Source organism: Lampetra planeri, chromosome 1, assembly GCF_965212315.1.
Source record: "Lampetra planeri chromosome 1, kcLamPlan1.2.h2, whole genome shotgun sequence".
Lineage (NCBI taxonomy): Eukaryota > Metazoa > Chordata > Hyperoartia > Petromyzontiformes > Petromyzontidae > Lampetra > Lampetra planeri.
In genome coordinates, this window is record NC_136107.1 from 8,605,297 (window position 1) to 8,626,323 (window position 21,027).

At 43.9% G+C, this 21,027-nt stretch overlaps 1 protein-coding gene and 1 long non-coding RNA gene across 4 annotated transcripts in view; both read right to left on the reverse strand.

Moving 5' to 3' along the window:
• The window catches only part of ZGRF1 (zinc finger GRF-type containing 1), a 34,557-nt gene extending 28,383 nt beyond the window's left edge, over positions 1-6,174 (reverse strand). Inside the window, exons 1-3 of one of the 3 annotated variants that reach the window (XM_078622250.1) lie at positions 2,912-6,174; positions 1,752-1,798; positions 718-798 (exon numbers count right to left, since the gene is read on the reverse strand). In XM_078622250.1, the coding sequence (XP_078478376.1) occupies positions 718-798; positions 1,752-1,772 (102 nt within the window). In that variant the 5' untranslated portion in view covers positions 1,773-1,798; positions 2,912-6,174. Of the gene's footprint in view, positions 1-717; positions 799-1,751 lie in introns of all 3 variants that reach the window. The other 2 variants (XM_078622311.1, XM_078622375.1) reach the window with 2 other exon arrangements.
• Positions 6,175-7,923: 1,749 nt separating this feature from the next.
• Positions 7,924-12,630, reverse strand: LOC144739493 (uncharacterized). Its single transcript, XR_013589454.1, has 2 exons — positions 12,522-12,630; positions 7,924-8,152 (listed from the first exon to the last, which is right to left on the reverse strand). It is a non-coding gene; the product is annotated as an uncharacterized LOC144739493 (long non-coding RNA).
• Between the last annotated feature and the right edge of the window lie 8,397 nt (positions 12,631-21,027).

The window sequence follows — 21,027 nt, forward strand, 5'->3', positions numbered from 1 at the left end:
ATAAATGGCAACAGCCCTTATAGTGATTTGAAGCTTATGTGACTGCAGGAATCCATACTCTTTGGTTCTTTCGGTAAAGTCACGTAATTTATTTTATTTTATACCTATGTGACTTTACCGAAAGAAGCAAAGAGTATTCCTCGTCTCCGCGTGGTTCTACTGCATAACACATACATACACTAACAAATACATGATTCCCTCCAGTCACTTGCTCGCCGGTGATCAGTTGCTGGTTCATCACTCTTATATCACTACAACTGTTCCCGTGAACGTCATGTTGAGGACTTGGTCTTCCATACTGTGTTCAATCACCACAGTGTAGGTCAAAGTGAAAGATCTGCCATATAGCCTTAGCAGACTGTTGGGGCAAGTGCTGTTATGAAGGCCAGCATGGCACACGAGGGAATGATGTGGCCAGCACACCGTACCAGGTACTCATTTGAGGATGAGTCGACCTAGGGGAGGCCCAGGACCGGTCCAGGTAGCTGTCACTGATATTGTCTGTGAGCGGGAATCAGTCTCGGGTCACCGGGTTCGTAGCACAGCGCACATAGCAATACATCACCGTTCCCCACACACTGCAGGTCATACACACACACACTGATATCCACACACAATGGTAGACTGACACACTCAGATACACAAACAACTTAAGAGCTGCAGGCTGTGTTGAGAAGAGGGCTCGGGGAGTTTGGAGAGGGGTTGAGGGGCTGTGACCTTGCCGCCATTGCCATGGGTTCTCAGGATGCCATCCTGCCAAGCCTTAGCTTTCTTGGTCTTCTGATGAGTGTAGAGCACCTGTGGCATGGGAACAACACAAGCAAACAATTACATTATTCGTTTTTAAAGAGCGCCCTTCACGTCAGGGCATCTCAAAGCTGTTTACATGCGATAAAATTGAGTATTTATTACATGTATTATTTAATAATGGGTTAAAATAGCTCATGAGGAATGAGGTAAAATATTAAACCTAAAGTGCTACAATGAAGGGGTAAGGAGTAGAGGAGGGATAGCAGTGAAGGGAAAGGGGTGTTTGAGGGGTGTGGGTGAGAATGGAGGGAAGGGAGAAAGGGATGATTCGTACCGCAAGGGTGAGTGAGGTAGATAACGGGGAAAGATAATAAGAGCAGTTTCAGTAGTGTACAGTACGAACGCCTGAATGCAAAGGATGATGGAAGTCGTGGAGGGCAAGGTGGAAATAAGAAAAGATTACCTCAAACACCTTGAAGAGGAAGGAGAGATTGGAAATTGGGCAAATATGAGCGGGGTTAGAGGGGCCCCTTTTGAGGATGGCAGTGACGGAGGCGGTCTTGAAGAGTGAAGGAACGCTAAAGAGATAACTGATAAGCTCGTGACACTCGTGATATATTGCTATAAAATAGATTTCTGTTTATATGATGGTGGTAATGGTTGTACATTATTAATGCCTAATCACTGCCATTACATTCAATGAAACAAGAAAAGGTAAAAAAGAAGAAACAGAGCAATGTAATACAATACACTATTAGACAATATTGTAAAAAAAAAATAAAGAGTCCATCCTATGTGTTAGTGAATTTTTTAATATTTTAGGCAGGAAATTCGTTTTCAAATTTAGATTTTTTTTTTTCTGGGGGGGGGGGACCCCCAGACGCCCTGGAAGATTTGGTCTCCCCCAATGTTGACTCCATGGCTACGGCCTTGCATGATACAATACACAAGACATCGTGTACTACACAGTAGATGGCAACGTGACATGACAGTACACTCACAGTGAATTCTTGTGATGCCATTGTGAACCTGCCTTCAAACTCTTAGCCTGAAACACATGGACAATGATTCATGACAATTTTTTTTCTAAAGAGCAAAAAAACACATTTAGAAATTAAACAGTATTAAGCAGGGAATCTTAAAATACAGTACTTTATCTCAAACGCAAAGGAATGTAAAATTAAATTGAATCCCTGCTTAAACACCATTACAGTGGTGGTAATTGTACATTAGCATGACCGGTCTATATGCACAACCACTGAAAAGATCTCTTAAAAAGCGGTGGTCAATTGATAAACCACACAGGATAAATGATGGGCTCAATCAATCACTCCGAACGAAGTGTCTTTAATTGAACGTCGGAGTTGTCAGTCAAGAACTCCGAGCACAACGCGACTTGGACGCGCTCACACACATCGCAGTTCGCCAGTGTTGATCTCAAGAGTAATCAAATGGGAAGATAATGCACAGAATAACCAACAGGGCAGAATTATAACTTCACGCACGTTTTCCCTTTACGTACAAACTGCACCCCGTTGAAACATCCCCACCCTACGTCTAAGGCGAATGCAATCCAACACTATAACCACCATCGTCATCCCGAAGTCAATATATATCTCGAATACAGCAAACACTTTGTGTAAAGACAACAGTGGCTGTCTCCTTTGTATCAACCGGCTCCCGCCATATGAATTAGGAATTTCCGACATTGTTTCCGGCCTGCTTATCTGAGTGGGGGAAACGCGTATTATATTATATTCTTGTGATTAAAACAAAACAATCTCGAATTCGAATGCAGCCGTAGGCAGGGAGAAGAGGAGAGAGATAGGCCGATACATTGAGACTGACAAAGACATTGAAAGACATGCAAACAAAGACATGGAGACAATGATATTGTCGAATGGAAGGAGTGAGATACACAGGGAGAGACGCAGAAACATAGACAGATACAGTTTGAATGGGTGACAGACGCAGAATGACAGACGCGCAGTCAAAGAGTGACAGACAGGGGGCATATACAGAGACAAAGCGAGACACAAGCACACCACGAGAAAGCACCACACAAAGATTGAGAGGCACAGACTAAGCTAACCAGACACAAGGGCATGCGGTGATTTACAGAAAGACAGAGGGACAGACATACATCGACACAGACACACACAACTTGACTGTCGCCCGCGTCTGCGTTGTTTCTGTTTACGAAAAAAAGGCGGGAAATTATTCCAGGCAGCGATCGCGACGTCACATCCGCTCGTGTTGACAATACGAGGCGATAAGTTTTGTAAATCACAACATTTATTCGTATTTCCCGTTATCATTCGAATTTTAGACGTTCGCAATGAAGCTGTATTGCGATAAACTACGTTTAAAAAAATATATAAACCTTTTGTCTTAATCGCGTGGTGGCAACGTCACTTCCTTCCGCCATGTTGCTCAGGGGATGGCGCCTCACTGTGGGATGGAGCAAGCCCGTGGCAAAAATAAAAAGGTCCAGTTTACTTGGACTAAATTAATGACACTGAAGTTATTAACTCCGGAGGGCCGTATGACCGATGAGTTGTGTAAAGATTACGTTAAAAAAATCCTATTAGATGTTTATGTCGACCGACATTAAGGCGCCAATGGCTTCGCTATTAACCGAGAAGGGGAGGGGGGAGTGAATTAGTTCCCACAGCAACATGGCAGCGAATCTTCATTGATTTATCGAGTAGCGTCAGCCGTTGTCATTCATTCATTGAGTAACGTCAGCTGTAGTCATTCAGTTATTAGTAGTCAGCTGGTGTCATTTATTTATTTAGTCAACTGTAGTCATTTTATTCACGGCGCGTCTTTATTCCAATTGTCTTGTGTACAGACTTGTCTCTTATGCACAATAAGTGACACGTGTGGTTTGCGAGCACCTCCTGAGGCTAACAAGAACCATACCTGCTCGCCTCCCCCCCCCCGTGCTGATTTTGAACATACCGTATCGGTGACGAATTTAGGCTTAATCGACCGTCAAGTGTACACGTCTTCAGGAAATGCTGATAAGTTTGTTTTGCATATGCACAGAGACTGTGCTTTTTACACATGGTTGTGTTTCAAGTTCAGGTTTGATGTGTCAATTGGCTACTTGTTCATTGTCAAGAGTTGAGTTAAGTCTCTGGGCTTATGGTCTATGCCAGACATTAATACAGACGACTTATGAAGTGATTCTCCGTGTAGTCCACACAGGCTGTTGTATGTACGCATGTACATATGGAGGGGTAATTCGCACTCACCACTCTGTGGGCTGGTAGCTCCCCCTTCTCGTCAATAGGGGGCAGAAGCGCTATCACGCCAGGGCTCATGACCATGGCCCAAAAGGGGTCAACGACAATCCCTAGGAAACGGATCCTGGGACACATTCCCCGGGACCCCGGGAGGGAGGACCGGGGGATGATGTCACCTTCCAGAAAGTTCTGGAAGGGAGGCGTGGTTAGGGCGGAGGACGCCACTAACCAGTATATAAGCCGAACCTCTCAAGGGTCTGGCTCAGTCATCTCCGCGCTGAAGACCGAAGACCTGGGCTGAAGCTAGGACCCTGGACCCCAAGCTCTGTTGTCCTTCTAAGGGCCGGAGTTCAGTGAGGCCAGTGGTCAGGGAAGGATAGGTCCCTGGATGATAGGACCCTGGACCCCAAGCTCCGTCCTTCTAAGGGCCGGAGCTCAGTGAGGCCAGTGGTCAGGACCCTAGGACCCGGTACGGTCGGGACAGCATCGCCTCCCCTAGGGCCCCAGCCGGAGGACGGAAGGTTAACGGGGTTCCCAGTGATAGGGCCCATATAGTCCGGAGACCATACCTCCCCAGGTATCGGGTAAAGGTGGCCGCTATACCCCTTTGTGTTAGGGACCTTATAGAAAAGCGAAATAAATATCGTGTTGCCTCACCAGAAGTTCTCCGTCAATTTATACCCACTACACATACAACACAGCACGTCTCCAACCGTACTAATCGGAGGTGCAAGTGCTGTTAGCACCAATGTATGGGTGGCACGGCTCACAAGGGGGCGATGTAGCCAGCCTCCTCATTGCTGATGAACGAGACAGAGGTAAGCTCAGGTTATATTTACACACTGAACGAAACAGGTACTCATTTAACGCTGAGTCGACCAAAGTTTGGTAATTCGTAACTGACGTTGGCTGTGAGTGGGAATAAAACTCCGTTCGGCGGTTTCACAACACAGATCATGCAGTGGTTAGTGCACAATACTAGCTCCCAGTTTAGGTACATAACGGATGGTTCAGTGTGCTTACAACCATGAATGTTACACAATGCGTGCACCATACAATTAATTATTGAACACACCACCACATTTGTCACCACGATATAACATTTTATATCACGATGACAGTGACTAACGTCAAGTATTATTACACCATAAACATCCCATTATTGTGAGTATCGTTCCATATTTACTTTAATACTCTAGAAAAACAACATTAAATGTTTAACTTAGTCAGCAAGCTGGTTTTGGAATGGATTTTCTACCACGTATCACATACATGTTATCAATCAGACCTTAAAAAGAGAAACGATTATCTAATAGTCTAGATTTAACAGAAAATATATTTTATTCAAAGGAATTTTAAGTCAACTAAATTCTCAGGCAACAAGATACATTTTCACCAAAGCAATTCAAAGCAAAATTACAATATATTTTCCAAATTCCAATATTACAGCAATAAATGAATAAACATATAGATAAAGTATTAGTGAACTCAAATTTGCTGACAAAAGAGTAAATAAAATGGATAACCAAAATTATTGAATAACTTCACAAAATCTACGAAGAGTTCCACTTAATGTGAATGAGTAAAACAAAATTAGACTTAGCCAGAACATATCGCCAAAAAAGTTGGTCGTTGGTGTGAACGAGACTGGTGATCGAATTGCAGCAAAATAAGGGAATGTCCTAAAGATTACGACCATTGTGGAGGTGGAACAATGAGATCAGTTCATGTGCAGAACTGAGCTGGCTTGTGGCATAAAAACCGATAGTGGTAGCATGTGGAGCCTGAGTATACTATAGGTGATGATCATTGTTTACAAATAAGACCCAAGGAATACACTTGAAATTTGTTTTCATAGCCATGTGATGCTCAAAGTAGCAAGCAAATAACTGAAACATTAAGGTAACTCCAAGAAGTACATGAGGATGTTAAGAAAACATTTTCAGGCAGTTGAATTAAATATATTAGAACTTATCTGCCTTAGCAAGCATTCAACGAGTCTGAAGTGTCATCCTTCATCATTGTAATTCACTTCCTGGTACTTTATAGAGTTTAACTTCTGATCACAGAGGTTACTTTTACCACGAGTTTGAAATTAATCTAATATCAAAAGGCAATACTATGTCAAGAATCAGCAAAAATGAGGCATCTTAGACAGATATAACATGCCTACCCATTATAATTATAATAATAGTAATAACTACTTTGATAATAAAGAGGGACTGCGATGCACACAGCCACAATCCATACGAGGCCCAATGTGGTTCCGGCGATATTGAGGTTCCTGGCGATGATCGAACTTTCCAGTGCTCCATGCGCATCACCTCTCGTCCATTTCTCTTGCACCTACAAGAAATAAAGAGATCCATTAGGGTGCACAAGGTATTTTTTTTATCCTCTCACATAATGATATAGAATACATTAATAGTATAATTCTAGATTTGAAGCTTTCGTGACTGCAAGGATTCATACTCTTAGTTCTTTCGGTAAAGTCACGTAGGAAAAAAATGAAATAAAAATAATATTCTTAGGTTTTTTCGGTAAAGTCACGTAGGTAAAACATCAAAATTAATGAATTTTTGTTTTTATTTTATTTTATTTTCATTAATTTTGATGTTTTACCTACGTGACTTTACCGAAAAAACCTAAGAATATGATTCCTTGCAGTCACGAAAGCTTCAAATCTAGAATTAATAAAAATAAAACAATAAAATCACGACGTTTCGGAGGCAACACAAGTCTCCGTCATCAGGTGGGACCATCACAGCCAGATTTGCTGCATCAAGTGAGGCAAGGATTCAAGATGCAAGCCCTTAAATACAAGTTGAGGGGGAGGAGAGGGGGGGGCTTATCAGAATGTGGTAGCCAATGAATGGAACGTATCGGGAGGGAGGGGGGCGGGGCTAAAAAAAAGGCACTTGATGCAGCAAATCTGGCTGTGACGGTCCCACCTGATGACGGAGACTTGTGTTGCCTCCGAAACGTCGTGATTTTATTGTTTTATTTTTATTAATTTCATTTTTTACCTACGTGACTTTACCGAAAGAACTAAGAGTATTAATAGTATACTCAAAGAACCTAGTTTAGAGACTCCTTTTTACAAGGGTCCTGCTTGTGTTGTTTGGACAATTCTTTCTGAGTATTTTACCAGTGCCCAGAAAAAACAGCAATGCATGTGGGAGAACACAAACACTTGATAAAGACTATATCATCAACATACTTGTGTGGTGATGATCTATTCAGGTACTTAATTACACCTGCTTTTATGTGTTTTGTGCATGGTCAGTAACAATCCTCCATGATTTACCATTCCTCTCCAAATTGCTAGATTTAAAGTATGCTCCACAACACTAAAGCAATGGATATTTCACACAAAATTGAGCTGCATTTGCTCTTAACATGAATACAATTTTCCATTTCTGAATACGATAGGACATTTTATGAAAGTTTGGGATGATGTAATTGTCTATTGCATCTCAGAAGAGCTCTTATTACATATAGTGGGCTAAATTAACATTATTGTTCTGCGGAGACGTAACAAAATACTTCTATCAAAGAGAGATATTCGCACAAAAAAACCACAGGGCTATCAGCTGGACCCCACACACAGGTGAAATGTGCGTGTTCAATTGGATGACATTTGTGTGAAAACACCAGATTACAGAATTTATATTCAAACCATCACAGTGTGTCTCTGGAGCTCACTGGGCTACATAAACGTGTCTCTCTGGGTAATATATTTGGGTTTCGAACCCCATGGGCCCATGGGAATTTGTATTTCTGGAGACGGTAAACCACTCACCATCGTGGAAAACACCAGTGCAGGGATGCCGATCGGCCAGCACAAGCAAAGGCAGGTGAATATAGACCAGCCCAGATAGCTCTTTGGTCCAATGTTGACAAACGTTTGTTGCTGTTGTGGTTGTTGCTGCTGTTGTTGCTGCTGTTGCTGCTGCATAACGACTATCTGAGGCCCTTGAACAGGTTGCGGGTAAGCAGACATTGGCATGGGGTAATTGGGGGGCACAGGCGGTGGATATGTAGGGCCTGCATTTTGCGCGCCCGATATGGTGTAGGGAGGAAGGGGTTGGGACCACCCTGAATTGTCCGGTCCATGCATTCTTGTCTTGTTCACCTGGAGGACTGGTGGCCTTTCAACACAACACAGAAAGAACAACATATAGATTTTGAGGTGGCTATTGATGTAAATATTTATTTTTATTCATAGTAATGGTAAAGGTTACTTAAGTCATTACGACCAATACAGATCATGGCACTAAAAGAAATACCATCATCTTACAACCTGTACACTTGCCACATCCACTCTAAACTCAGTCTTCATTATACCCAAGCATAAGGACATTTTAAAATCTGAAAACTGTTTTATCAATCAGCCTTCTGGGGGGAAACATGTCTAGGCACATTTAAGCACTTTACATAACCTCTGACCAGGGGCGGTTTCTTCATTAGGGCGATTGGGCGACGCACCACCAATGTCATTCAACCACAGAGTCACGCTAGCCGTCACTGTGCCTCTGGATATAGTCCAATCAGCGTCATGCTACGTTCTGTGGAGTACCGCCTCTTTTTGGGCGATTTCCCTCCGGCTGAGAATCGCCCCGAGTGGTCCCATAGACTTACATTCAAAGATGTTTTTTTTCGAACGGGGGGGCGCTGCAATGCATTCTTTATGGCTTCCGGGAGGGCTCGCACTAACGTGCTTATGTCATCATACGTAAGCACGTTTCATCCAACAAAATTATTTGTCGCCACCTAGTGGAATCTTTAATAAAATAAACATGAGTGGATTGTATTAATAGTGAGTATAGAAACAAACAAGATGTATTGTAAGAGTCACTTTATTTTTCATTAATATTAAAGAAGTGAAGTTGCCTTTACATGCTTAAGCTGTTAATTTATCCTTTGCATGGGTGGACCTTATCCTTATCAATCATCCAGACATTTACCCCCCCTGAGAGATTTTGCAGGAGCCGCCACTGCCTCTGACCAATATTCGAAATTCGAATGTCATTATCTCATCAACGAATTATGTAAAATTGTTTAGAAACGTTTTTCATTAATCTACAGGGACCTCTATCTAGTGCGGAACAGTAGATTTATACAAACATCAGTAAATGCGCTGTTGTTAAGGATTATGGGCCAATACACTAGCCCATTTCTCTAAATTTTTATTCGTCAATGGGCTTTCTCGACATATGTTTTGAGGAGCATTTCTCTAATCATACAAACTTTTGTTTGGTTTCGACTTTCAGTCACATAAGCTAGCTAAGCAAACGCTGATGTGTTTCCAGATTCTAGATTTGAAGCTTTCGTGACTGCAATGATTCATATTCTCAGGTTTTTTCGGTAAAGTCACGTGACTTTACCGAAAAAACCTGAGAATATGTGTTTCCAGATGTTATAGGCAAGTGCCACCAGCCAACACATAATGAGCCAATAGGAACTATTGTACAAAAACTAAACATTTATTGTTGGATTGCGCATAGAAGGGGTCAACGGTCATAGTGAAAAGAAGTTGGGTTTTGTGTCAGCTCCTTCATCGGATGGCTGGATTTGGAGAATGCTCGTTTCCTGGTACCTGTATAGAGGTGTACAGGCACTGTGCCTTGCGAATGACGCACGGGCATCGCTTTGTACATGCCCGAGGTAACACATTCCTGCGGAGGGAGCTGGTAGGAACGTTGGGTTGCTCGGTCAATGGCCAGGGTCAACGGCGGCATGGTGTTTTCCGCAAATATGGCTGACTGTGAGGGTGGGCACAAGCCGGCGTGAGTAGGTTAAACGTTGAGTTTTATAAGTGCACCACGGGGTGACCAGCCCCTCCCCACCCAGCCCCACCCCTCCCACCCCCCACCCAGCCCCACCCTCCCCACCCAGCCTCTCCCCACCCTCCCCTCCCCACCCAGCCCCTCCCCACCCTCCCCTCCCCACCCAGCCCCTCCCTCCCCACCCAGCCCCTCCCTGCACGACGGACGGACGGACACAATAATCCCCTGTGGGCTGGTGGAACCAGGTGGTTCCTACCAGTAAAATGTATTCCTCAGTTACTGCAAGTAGATATCTTCGAGGTACTAATAATACCTTATTCTTCTGTAAGTTTTGATAATAGAATTTGTACTAGTATGATTCTCGGAAGTAGTGTTTAATTGAGGGCAACCATGAAGATGGCAATTCAATTAAAGTGGACATTAAAATTAGTGTTTTTTACAATTTTTTTTATTTTACAAGGTAAGGCCCACTGAGCTATATAATTATTTTTCATAAGCGACCTGGCCACAAATGATAGCTCAACGAAGTGGCTCATCATGTGGAAATGTATAGCAGCCATTAATGAGGATCAGACCTAGTTCTGGCTCCGGCTCCTCTAGCATTGGGGTGGGGGGGCACTCTAAAAGTCATTCACCACTTGGGAGAGTGAACTCGGATGGGCCAAAGTGATATTTCGTGGCTCAGGGCCAACCCCAACAGCCCACTAGCACCAACTCTAATGAGGATTATTAAAAAGAGCAAGTCATAATTTAATCATCTTGTTTTGCACATTGATGTAAGTAAAGTACGAATAAAGGTGACTTGAAAGTTATTTAACTGCAATTTACTGAACACAAGTCTGCTGTAAGACTTCTAATCTTTGTATCTTTGCAACCAGCATGCAGTTACAATAAAACATTGCTTATAATTCAATGAACAACGAATATGATGAATTCATATTCCGGCAATGTCATAAATAAGCCCGAATATACAGGGTGACAGAATTTTATTTCAAATTTTGATCAACGTATTTTTGTTACGTTGTAAATATTTTGTCAGAAATTTTTATATACAAAAAATATACGATCCAATGTGATCATATAAATATATTTTGGAAAGCAGACAATACAATTATGGCAGACCTTGTATTGCACAAGCAGGCAATAGGGTATTCTGAAATGTTTTTTCAGAAATAGCTATATGTAGATACATGTTGTGTATCTGCCCATATGTCTGAAAACTAGTCGGCATAGAGTTAAGAATTACTTTCATGAACCGTGCATACGCTCAAGTTTACCACTGCAACTGAAGGGGCATCTCCGAATTACAATCACCACCATGTGGTGATTTATTCGGGTTAATCTTGTGTTCATATGAGCATTGTTATAAAACAGGAGTGTTGCATTAGTTATTTAAAAAAATAACATGTTTGCCACAAAGATAATCTTATCACATCAGTGAGGGTCGTTTACCATAAAGGTAAGTCTTACCTTTCTAAAACAGAAATCAGATTGGGTGCAACGCAATTGTGTAAAATATCAATATTGGGAACTCGAATTTGCCCATTTTTTCCCCATAAAATTATTATCAAAACCCTCATATCGAGCAGTGGTTTGCTTGCTTGGATAATCTAAATTAGTTGTATGTTTAATAGTTGTCAAAAACATGCAGAGTCATTTAAATAAAGTGTCATCATTACAATCTCTCAAAACTGCTCATTGATAGTTTGGGAATCTAGGGAAGCGCTCCATCTGCAAAACTCGACTGTCAAAAAGTCATAATAGCTGGAAATTAAACACTGATGTAAAAATGGTTGCGTGTGGAAAAGGGGGTGAAATGTTGAACACGGAAAGTTGACCATTTACTGGAAATCCATGTTGACCTTGCCCTCTTTTTTCGTGTCCGTGAATGGTGTTTGAAAACACTTTTTTGTAGAAAGTAGTTTTTATATAACGATTCCATCAATACTTTAATAACATACATTATATTTTAAACAACCAGTAACATATCTAAATAACTCAATACATAAATAGGTCATGGTGGAGATGCACATGGGGAAAAGGGCACAAAGACTAAGGTAAAATAACATTAATCTCTAATTCAATGTTGTGTTCCAGAATCGGCCTGCCTAAGGGTCTTGTGAACTTAGGGTCCAATGAATGAAATGTCTGGGTGTCTAAATACTGTCTTGAGAATTACAGGCATTATGGTGCCAGACTACCCAGCCACATCTATTGAGAAGCACCGATTCATTATCCAAAATAATTTACACAAACGCCTTCACTCACTGTGTTTATTGCATAAAAAACGATTCAAACTGAGCATTATTTCTAATCAGGTCCATAGAATGTAATTTCACTGCTGCCAAATGAATATGAATGACAATAAAAACGCCCATTACAAAGTTAAACGTGAGTGATGAGTAATTGTTAATAATTAATATGAATGTAAATGTGAAACAACGTTAAAGGGGTTTGAGAAATATAAAAGCTCAATCTAGTAGGAAAGAACTGCAAGCAATGAGGGGAAAACTATGCACAATGCAGAGCGAGAAACTCTGCCTAGTTGGGGTACATGAATACCTTCTAAAACATTTAAAATGGCTAACATGTATCTTGTTTAACATTGTATTTGTAAAATAACTGACTATTCCTTTGTTCCAAAAAAAAATCACAAAACGTTGCTTATGACAGGTGCGTGTTAAAGACAGACAGCCTAGATATCACAACCCTGAAAACATGCACTCCTTACCTGCAATTGGAACTTGTTCAGACTTGTTCAGACTGAAGTAAGTCAGAGCATTCACAGAATGTATATATCCAGCAAATCTTATGTAAAGTAGTTGCACCTTTTACATACGAGGAACTGGAAACAGCGTTTGAACTCGTTATCAGCGTTGCTATTTTAGGCTGTATAGGGATGTATTCCATGGGCATCTCGATATTTGCATGCTATTTGCAATGTTTATTTGTTCAATAGGTTGGCATTTATATTCCCTTCATGGTCCCCAGAGCATGGCTTCCTTATCCACTACATCAGTGTCCAAGTTTGAACAACGTACACACGATTTATATGAATAGGTTTAGAAAATCAGGAATGGAATTCTGATGGCTAACTCTTTTATTACGAATGCGTGTGTCCTTTTGTATTCCCAGGCCTCCATCTAATTTGGTATTATTCCTTTAGCTCTTAAAACTCATGTTTCCACTCTCCTGCAAAAAACACACACACTGAATCCCAACAACATTAGACATTCCCATCCACTCTCCGGCCTCCATTTCCGCTGAAAAATCATAGAGAGGGTTTTCGTCTCCCACCCCTCTGAAAATAACTCCCACAATGTGTCGCAATGACCCAGTACAATATGGTATCCACTTAGGTCCCTGCTGTGACTTTCTTCCCTTCGCACTCTGTGGCTTACACTCCTAATTCTCATATAACTTGCTGCTGCTTTTGACACCACAGAACACTCCATACTCCTTGAGCACCTCCGTGACTTTGTAGGCACTTCTGATACATTTCAATGCTTGATAAACTCGAACCTCTCAAACTGTCCCTTCTACATGTCCATATAAGGACTGTAGTCCTCTAAGAAACCCATGTGCTGTCGTGTTCCATAAGGCTTAATTATCAGCCTGGGGATGTTCTCAACACATATACTTATACTCTTTGAAATATAATAGATCACGACGTTTCGATCGCAACACAAGCAATCGACATCAGGTGGGACAACCACAGAAAGAAAAAACTGCTGAAGTAGGCGAGAAATCGGCCGTGGCATCTATATATATAAAATCGCAAATCTGTCTGTCTGTGTGTGTGTCTGTGTGTCGCCGGACCATACGCAGTTTCATTGGACGGCGGTTGCCCCTGGCAACGGGTAGCGACGCATTCGCTGCGGGGTGGACGCCATTTTTAATTCCCGTTAAAAATATGCGCACGCATTAACACGGGACTCTGAGGTAAATTCATCAAAGTTTCACGTCCTCTTCACTCCCCTCCCACCCCAATGTGTGCAATTACTATTATAGGGTCGGTAGATAATAAAATGATAGCGATTACACAGTATTATTGTAGCGCGGGGGGGGGGGGGGAACGGCACCCGTACCCAGCCTCAGCCGGATGGGCTATTTAGGCGTGGCCGGAGGCTCTGCACGGTACTAGGCCTCGACACCCACCACGCGACTCTGAGGTAAATTCATCAAAGTTTCACGTCCTCTTCACTCCCCCCCCACCACAATGTGTGCAATTACTATTATAGGGTCGGTAGATAATACAATTATAGCGATTACACAGTATTATTGTAGCGCGGGGGGGGGGGGGGTAACGGCCCCGGTACCCAGCCTCAGCCGGGTGGGCAATCTAGGCGAGGCCGGAGGCTCTGCACGGTACTAGGCCTCGACACCCCACCCGTGTCAAGCGACGACTTTGTGGTATAAACTCGATATACCCAGCGTTGCCCGGGGGGAAAATACATTTAAAATCTTATGAAAACTTTCAAACATTACATACCAATGAAAAAACAACTGTGTAATTACTTTTAAACCCGACGCGCCAAGAATCGATTCTCTGAATCGCGCAAAGGAATCGAAGGTTGTAGATTCCTTTAGATTCGGACGATTCCCGTTTACTATAAGTTGGTTAAAGTCGATATAAACTGCTACGAACGGGAAATATCCGGCGTTGACCGGGGCAAAAATGTAATTAAAAACTCCTGAAAAAATAAAAAAATAAAATAACAATGAAAATGAAACTCTATCATTCAAAATGTAAACCCCCAACATGCCAGGAATCGATTCTTTGAATCGCACAAAGGACTAATCGAAGGTTGTAAATTACTTTAGGATCGCGCTTCCTGTTTAATATAAGTTGGTTATAGAGTTGATATGAACTGCTACGAATGGGAAATATCCGGCGTTGACTGGGGCAAAAATATAATGGTGAGGGCGGTTGTGAGTGCCGATTGTGAGTGGTGATTAGTGAGTGGTGAGGGGAGGTTGAGTGGTGAGGGTGAGTGGTGAGGGTGAGTGGTGAGGGTGAGTGTTGAGGGTGAGTGGTGAGTGGTGATTGGTGAGGGTGTGATTGGTGAGGATGAGTGGTGAGGGAGAGTGGTGAGGGAGAGTGGTGAGGGTGAATGGTGAGGGTGAGTGGTGAGTGGTGAGGGTGAGTGTTGAGGGTGAGTGGTGATTGGTGAGGGTGTGATTGGTGAGGATGAGTGGTGAGGGAGAGTGGTGAGGGAGAGTGGTGAGGGTGAATGGTGAGGGTGAGTGGTGAGTGGTGAGGGTGTGTATATATGTAAGGTTATTAAGAAATATATTTTTCACCCGGGCAACGCCGGGTACTACTGCTAGTGATGTTATATAGGCCTCGGCAGTCGGGGGGGAGAGAGAAGGGGGGAGGGGTGAAGGAGGCGGGGCAGAAAGTGGACCCCGCAGCAGCACCCGGGTCACTGGAGTAAAGTGGACCACCGCGGCAGCACTGGAGAGATCAGCTGCAGGGGGGGGGGGAGAGAAGGGGGCGGGAAGGAGGCTGGGCAGAAAGTGGACCCCGCAGCAGCACCCGGGTCACTGGAGTAGAGATTGGAGAGAGATGCACAGAGAGATAGATAGAGAAAGACACACAGAGAGTTGGAAATAACAGCTGACATAGGCAGGTAGGAAGGAATCATCACAGTCAGTTAAGACTTTAACTGGTTAATAACGTCCTTCCAATTATTGCTCAGTTTGTACCCATCTTCTTGGTTGAAGTTGTGTCTGTGTTTCTATATCTGGATGGCTTCATGAACACATCTCTGATAATAGCCGGTGGGTTTGCAGAGTACCTTCGTCTTGAAAAAGTCAATTTCGTGTGAGCCCACTGCGTTAAAACAGTGATCAGCAACGGCAGAGGTATTGGCCCTACCGTGTTTCAGATCTGCCTTGTGTTTGCGAACGCGGTCTGAGACATGTCGTTTCGTTTCCCCAATGTAACTGCTGCTGCAGCCACAACTCAGTTTGTAGACACCCGAGTATTGCATATCAGTAATCACATCAATCTTGATTTGAAGCTTTCGTGACTGCAGGAATCCATACTCTTTAGTTCTTTCGGTAAAGTCACGAATGGTATAAAATATAATAAATCACGACGTTTCGATCGCAACACAAGCGGTCGTCCTCAGGCGGAAAAAATATAATCCAGCAGTGGAACTGCTGAACTCGCGAGGGGGGAGCCACAACAAGACTATATATGTGGCGATGGGCAAGCAAGCGGGGTCTGAGCTGGAAAGGAATTCCACCCGACCAGCACCACCGAGCTAGTGAGTTGGAGCACGTAAACCAAGCCCTCAGGATGAACGGATACTCAGACCGTACAATCCGCAAAGCTGCTTTCCCAGCCATGGGGAGACAACCTTCTGAGGATCCAAGCAAAACCATCACTTTGCCATACATAGCAGAGGTACGTAGATAACACTTTTGTCATCTGGCCACATGGCCGGCCTGCTCTAGACCAAGTCCTCGACCACATCAATTCCATACACCCAGCCATCAGATTCACCATGTGAATCTGATGGCTGGGTGGGAAAAAGGTGTGAAAAAGATGGCAAGTTACCCTTTTTGGATGTCCTAATTAAAAGGAGACCTGATGGTTCAATGAGCCACTCTGTCTACAGGAAAGCTACCCATACTGATGCTTACCTAAAACCGGATTCCCACCACCATCCATCCCAGAAGAATTCCCTCATCAAGACACTACACCATAGAGCCCAATGCATCTCCAACCAGGAACACATTGCCAGTGAACTCAAGCACGTGTAATGTGAGGATATATCCGGCTCACTGACGTATCACAACTCGTCATGATGATTGGCTCTGCTGGTCCTGGTCCATAGCCAATGGGGGGAAGCCTAGGGGCGTGGCCCTGATGTAATGGAAAGGTGACAGCTGTAAGTAGAGGATAGGTTCTGCTGGCTTTGGCCCTAGCCAATGGGGAGATGAGTCAGGGGCGTGGTCCCGGGAGCCTACGAGGGAGTCTGGAATATTCCATAGAAGCTAATCAGGATTGGTGGAAACGTACCACGTGACCCGGGTATTAAATAGGGGTGGAGACGAACAACACGTGGTCAGAACTGGAACGAACGGAGGAGGAGGCCATGCGAGAGCGGGGCTCCAAGTTGCCACGTGGCTGCGCGTCTCTCTCTCTCTATCCCTCTCACGCTGCCGGTCAGCAGCGTGAAGGAGAGCTGTAATGAAAAGTGAATAAAAGACCGGATTCCAGAAGTCGCCTCAACGACCTTAATTACACACGTAGGCCAAGCTCTCAAGGCTAATGGTTACTCCGACTACACAATCCGCAAAGCCATCACTCCAACCATCAAGAAGGATCCTGTTGAGGAGCCATTCAAAACCATCACCTTACCCTAAATTGCGGGGGTCACAAAAAATATCTCCAAAATCCTGAATAAACACAAAATCCAGGTCCGATTCAACACAGTACATAAAATCCGTGATCTGGTCCCGTCTGTAAAAGACGTGGTTCCAGACATACAGTACCCTGGCGTCTACAAACTAAGTTGTCTCTGTGGTAGCAGTTACATTGGAGAAACCAAACGAAATGTCTCGGACCGCATCCGTGAACATAAAGCAGACCTGAAACACGGTAGGACAAACACCTCAGCCGTGGCAGATCACTGTTATAATTCAGTGGGCTCACATGACATTGACTTCTCCAAGACAGAGGTTCTCTGCAAGCCATCTGGCTACCATGAGAGATTCGTTCATGAGGTGATCCACATATACAAACACAGAGACAATTTCAATCGAGAAGATGGATTCTGGCTCAGCAATCATTGGAAGGACGTGATAGACCATTTTGGGTCTTAACTGATTGTGTTCATGTTTACGGTGACTTTCAGACCGCAGTCCACTCACTGGCATTGACTATACATCTTTTATATTCTCCGCAGGGAATGGAGTCTTTGCTCCGCTGCAACTCTCCCCCCACCACTCTTCCATTGACAAATTCCGTTGCTTCCTCTTAGTACCTTTCACGTGACGGTCAATGTTATAGTGTATAGCAGATTGTCTAATAAGTAGTATAAAAGCGTAATGTTTAATATAATGTATAAGGTAATATATATAGTATCGTAATTGTATAGTGAATATACAGCAGTGTGGTATACAGTAGGGTGGGTAGAATAATACATAGTGTAATATTACAATTGTAATAAAGACTCCGTCAGGCACTGCTGGTCTCCGTTGGTCTTTTATTCAAGTTCTTTCTCCGCACCCCGCTGGTCTCTTCCGCGGACCAGCGTCATCTCGCGCGCGCCCCGCACACGCTCACTCTCAGCTCCTCCGTTAGCTCCTCCTCGCGCGCGCCCCACATGCGCACTCCCATCAGCTTCTTCTCGCGCGCGCCCCGCACGTGCTCTCCCGTCAGTCGGTCCGCTCCTCCCCGCTCCACACGCCGCTGGCCGACGGTGTGCCGAAGCCCCATCAGCCACGTGGCTGATGGCGCGGCGGCCACCCAACGTGGTCCCGCTTCTTCACTCCAACAACTCCCCCGATCTCTTCCGGGCTCCCACTTATATCCTCTCCCCCACATGACCCTGACTCCTCCCCTTCCGGTTCGTCAGATCCGGCCTTCCCATACTGCCCTGCTGGCTCCACCCCCATTCACCTCGCTTTCCATTGGAGCCGAGGTGAAAGGCGGCCCCTCCCACACGCCCCCCATACCGGGCTTCGCCCCCCAATACCCCGGGCCGTGTGATTGGGCCAGAGCCCAGCAGCAACCCCATTTACGCTCGCATTACACAATGTATAGTCTAAGGCAGGCATGTCAAATGTCCGGCCCGCGGGCCAATCACGGCCTGTGGTCAGATTTCATACGGCCCGAAGCTTCGGTCTTATAATGTGTTATTTATGGCTCACTAGCTCTGTCAGAATAAATAAATCATAAAACTTTAAAGATGTAATTCCTCCTTTCACTACACGGTGGCAGCACCATTCTAATGCTATCTGGCTCTGCATCCGTGCCGCAAACCATTCTCGAATCATTTTCTGCCATGGCGACTGCAAAAAAAGAGAAAAGTTGACAGTGAAGGCCGCCGCTTTCAGGAGCGGTGGGAATTACAATACTTCTTCACTGAAAATCGAGGCAATAGTGTTTGTCTAATTTGTAAAGAGGCGGTTGCCTTGTTTAAGGATTTCAACGTAAAAAGACACTACGAGACTGTTCATGCTACAACATACGACAAGCTAACAGGGAGTGACCGCGCTGAAAAAGTGAAGCAACTCCAAGCTGCTCTGGCATCGCAACAGCGATTCTTCACGCGGGCCTGTGAGTCAAAGGAAAACATCACCAAAGCCAGCTACGAAGTAGCCATGTTAATAGCTAAACATGGCAAATCTTTTACTGAAGGTGCGTTTATCAAAGACTGTGCCATGAACATGGTGGAGAACATTTGCCCCGAGAAGAAGCAAGAATTTATTAATGTTTGCCTGGCACGCAACACTGTGGCACGGAGAGTTGAGGACATATCGTCAGATATTCAGAGACAACTGGGGGACAGGGGAGTGGCTTTTGATTATTTCTCATTAGCCTGCAATGAAAGCACCGATGCATCTGACACTGCACAACTACTTATTTTTTTTAAGAGGAGTTGATGACAACATGAACGTGACAGAGGAGCTGCTTGACCTCAAAAGCCTTAAAGGGCAAACCAGAGGAACAGATTTATTCGTTTCTGTTTGTGAAGCTGTTGATGATATGAAACTACCATGGAGTAAAGTTTCTGGGATCATTACCGATGGCGCGCCTGCCATGGCTGGTGAGCGGAGTGGATTGTCCACACTGATCTGCAATAAAGTCGGGGAAGAAGCAGGTAACGCTATTAAACGTCACTGTATCATTTACCAGCAGGCTCTCTGCGCCAAACATCTCAAATTTGACGATATTATGAAACCAGTGGCAAAGGCAATCAATTCTGTTCGCTCTAAAGCTCTATACCACCGACAGTTTCAGCAGTTCTTGCGTGACATCCAGGCTGAATACGGTGATGTAATATATCACAAAGATGTGAGGTGGCTAAGTCGGGGGTCCGCACTGCAGCGATTTTTCTCTCTCAAAGAGGAAATTGGACATTTTTTGGGTGAGAAGGGATAACCAATGGAAGAACTGTCCGATCCTGTATAGCTGGAAAAATCTGGCTTTTTTGGTTGACATAACGAAGCATGTGAATGCGCTGAATGTTAATCTTCAAGGAAAAGATGCAGTGGTGAGCCAGCTATACGCTCACATCAAGGCCTTTGGAACCAAACTTCAACTTTTCCAAAGACACTTGTCCCAAACAGAGCCCTGCACCGCACACTTCCCAGCTTTTAAAGAGGTCATTGACAGTTTCCCACAGGACAACATCGGTGCGCAAATGAAGAGTTGTGCAACAGCTATCGCATCTCTTTCTGTGGAATTTAACAAACGCTTTCAGGACGTTGCAGTTATTGAAAAGGACATGTTGCTTTTCTCTTCTCCCTTCTCCGTGGACCCTGATGATGCTCCTCCGCAGCTGCAGCTGGAGCTCATTGAGCTGCAGTGTGACGATGAGTGCCGCGGAAAACACCAGCAGTGTTCTCTTGTTGACTTTTACCGGCAGCTGGACAAAGCAGGTTTCCAGAAATGCGGGCATTCACTAATAAAATGCTCAGCTTATTCGGCTCCACATATTTGTGTGAGCAAACATTCTCAGTCATGAACTTAAACAAGAACCGATTGAGGTCAAGGATGAGTGACTCCCACTTGCGTGACATTTTACGCATCTCAACCACTGCCCTAGATCTCAGTATCACCCTTCTCATTAGTGTCAACAAGTTATCTGTTCCTTGATCAATCTGAAATCGAGTGTTTTGAACGGTAACATCGCTCACTATTAACAGGGAAAAGCCTAAAGCACACAAATGCACTTGTTTTATTAAACTCTTGAATGAGATTTGGTTAAAACTGTTGATGTTATGTACCTGTAGATGTGACACAAACTATTGCTTTCTGAAAGATCTTGTAAAAGACAAGGGCAAAATCCACTTGTTTCAAAGATTAATGATAACAGACCACTTTGCATTACTTATAACTCCTGTTTAAAATGTTCATGAGGCAAAGATATTTAACTCATGGAAATTTAAGGAATTCTATACAGTTTGTTCAATGTTATCTGACTGAATGAAAGGCAGAATTGTGTTTTTAGAGTTGTTCACGTCTGCCTGAGTGGCTTATATTTGATTACATT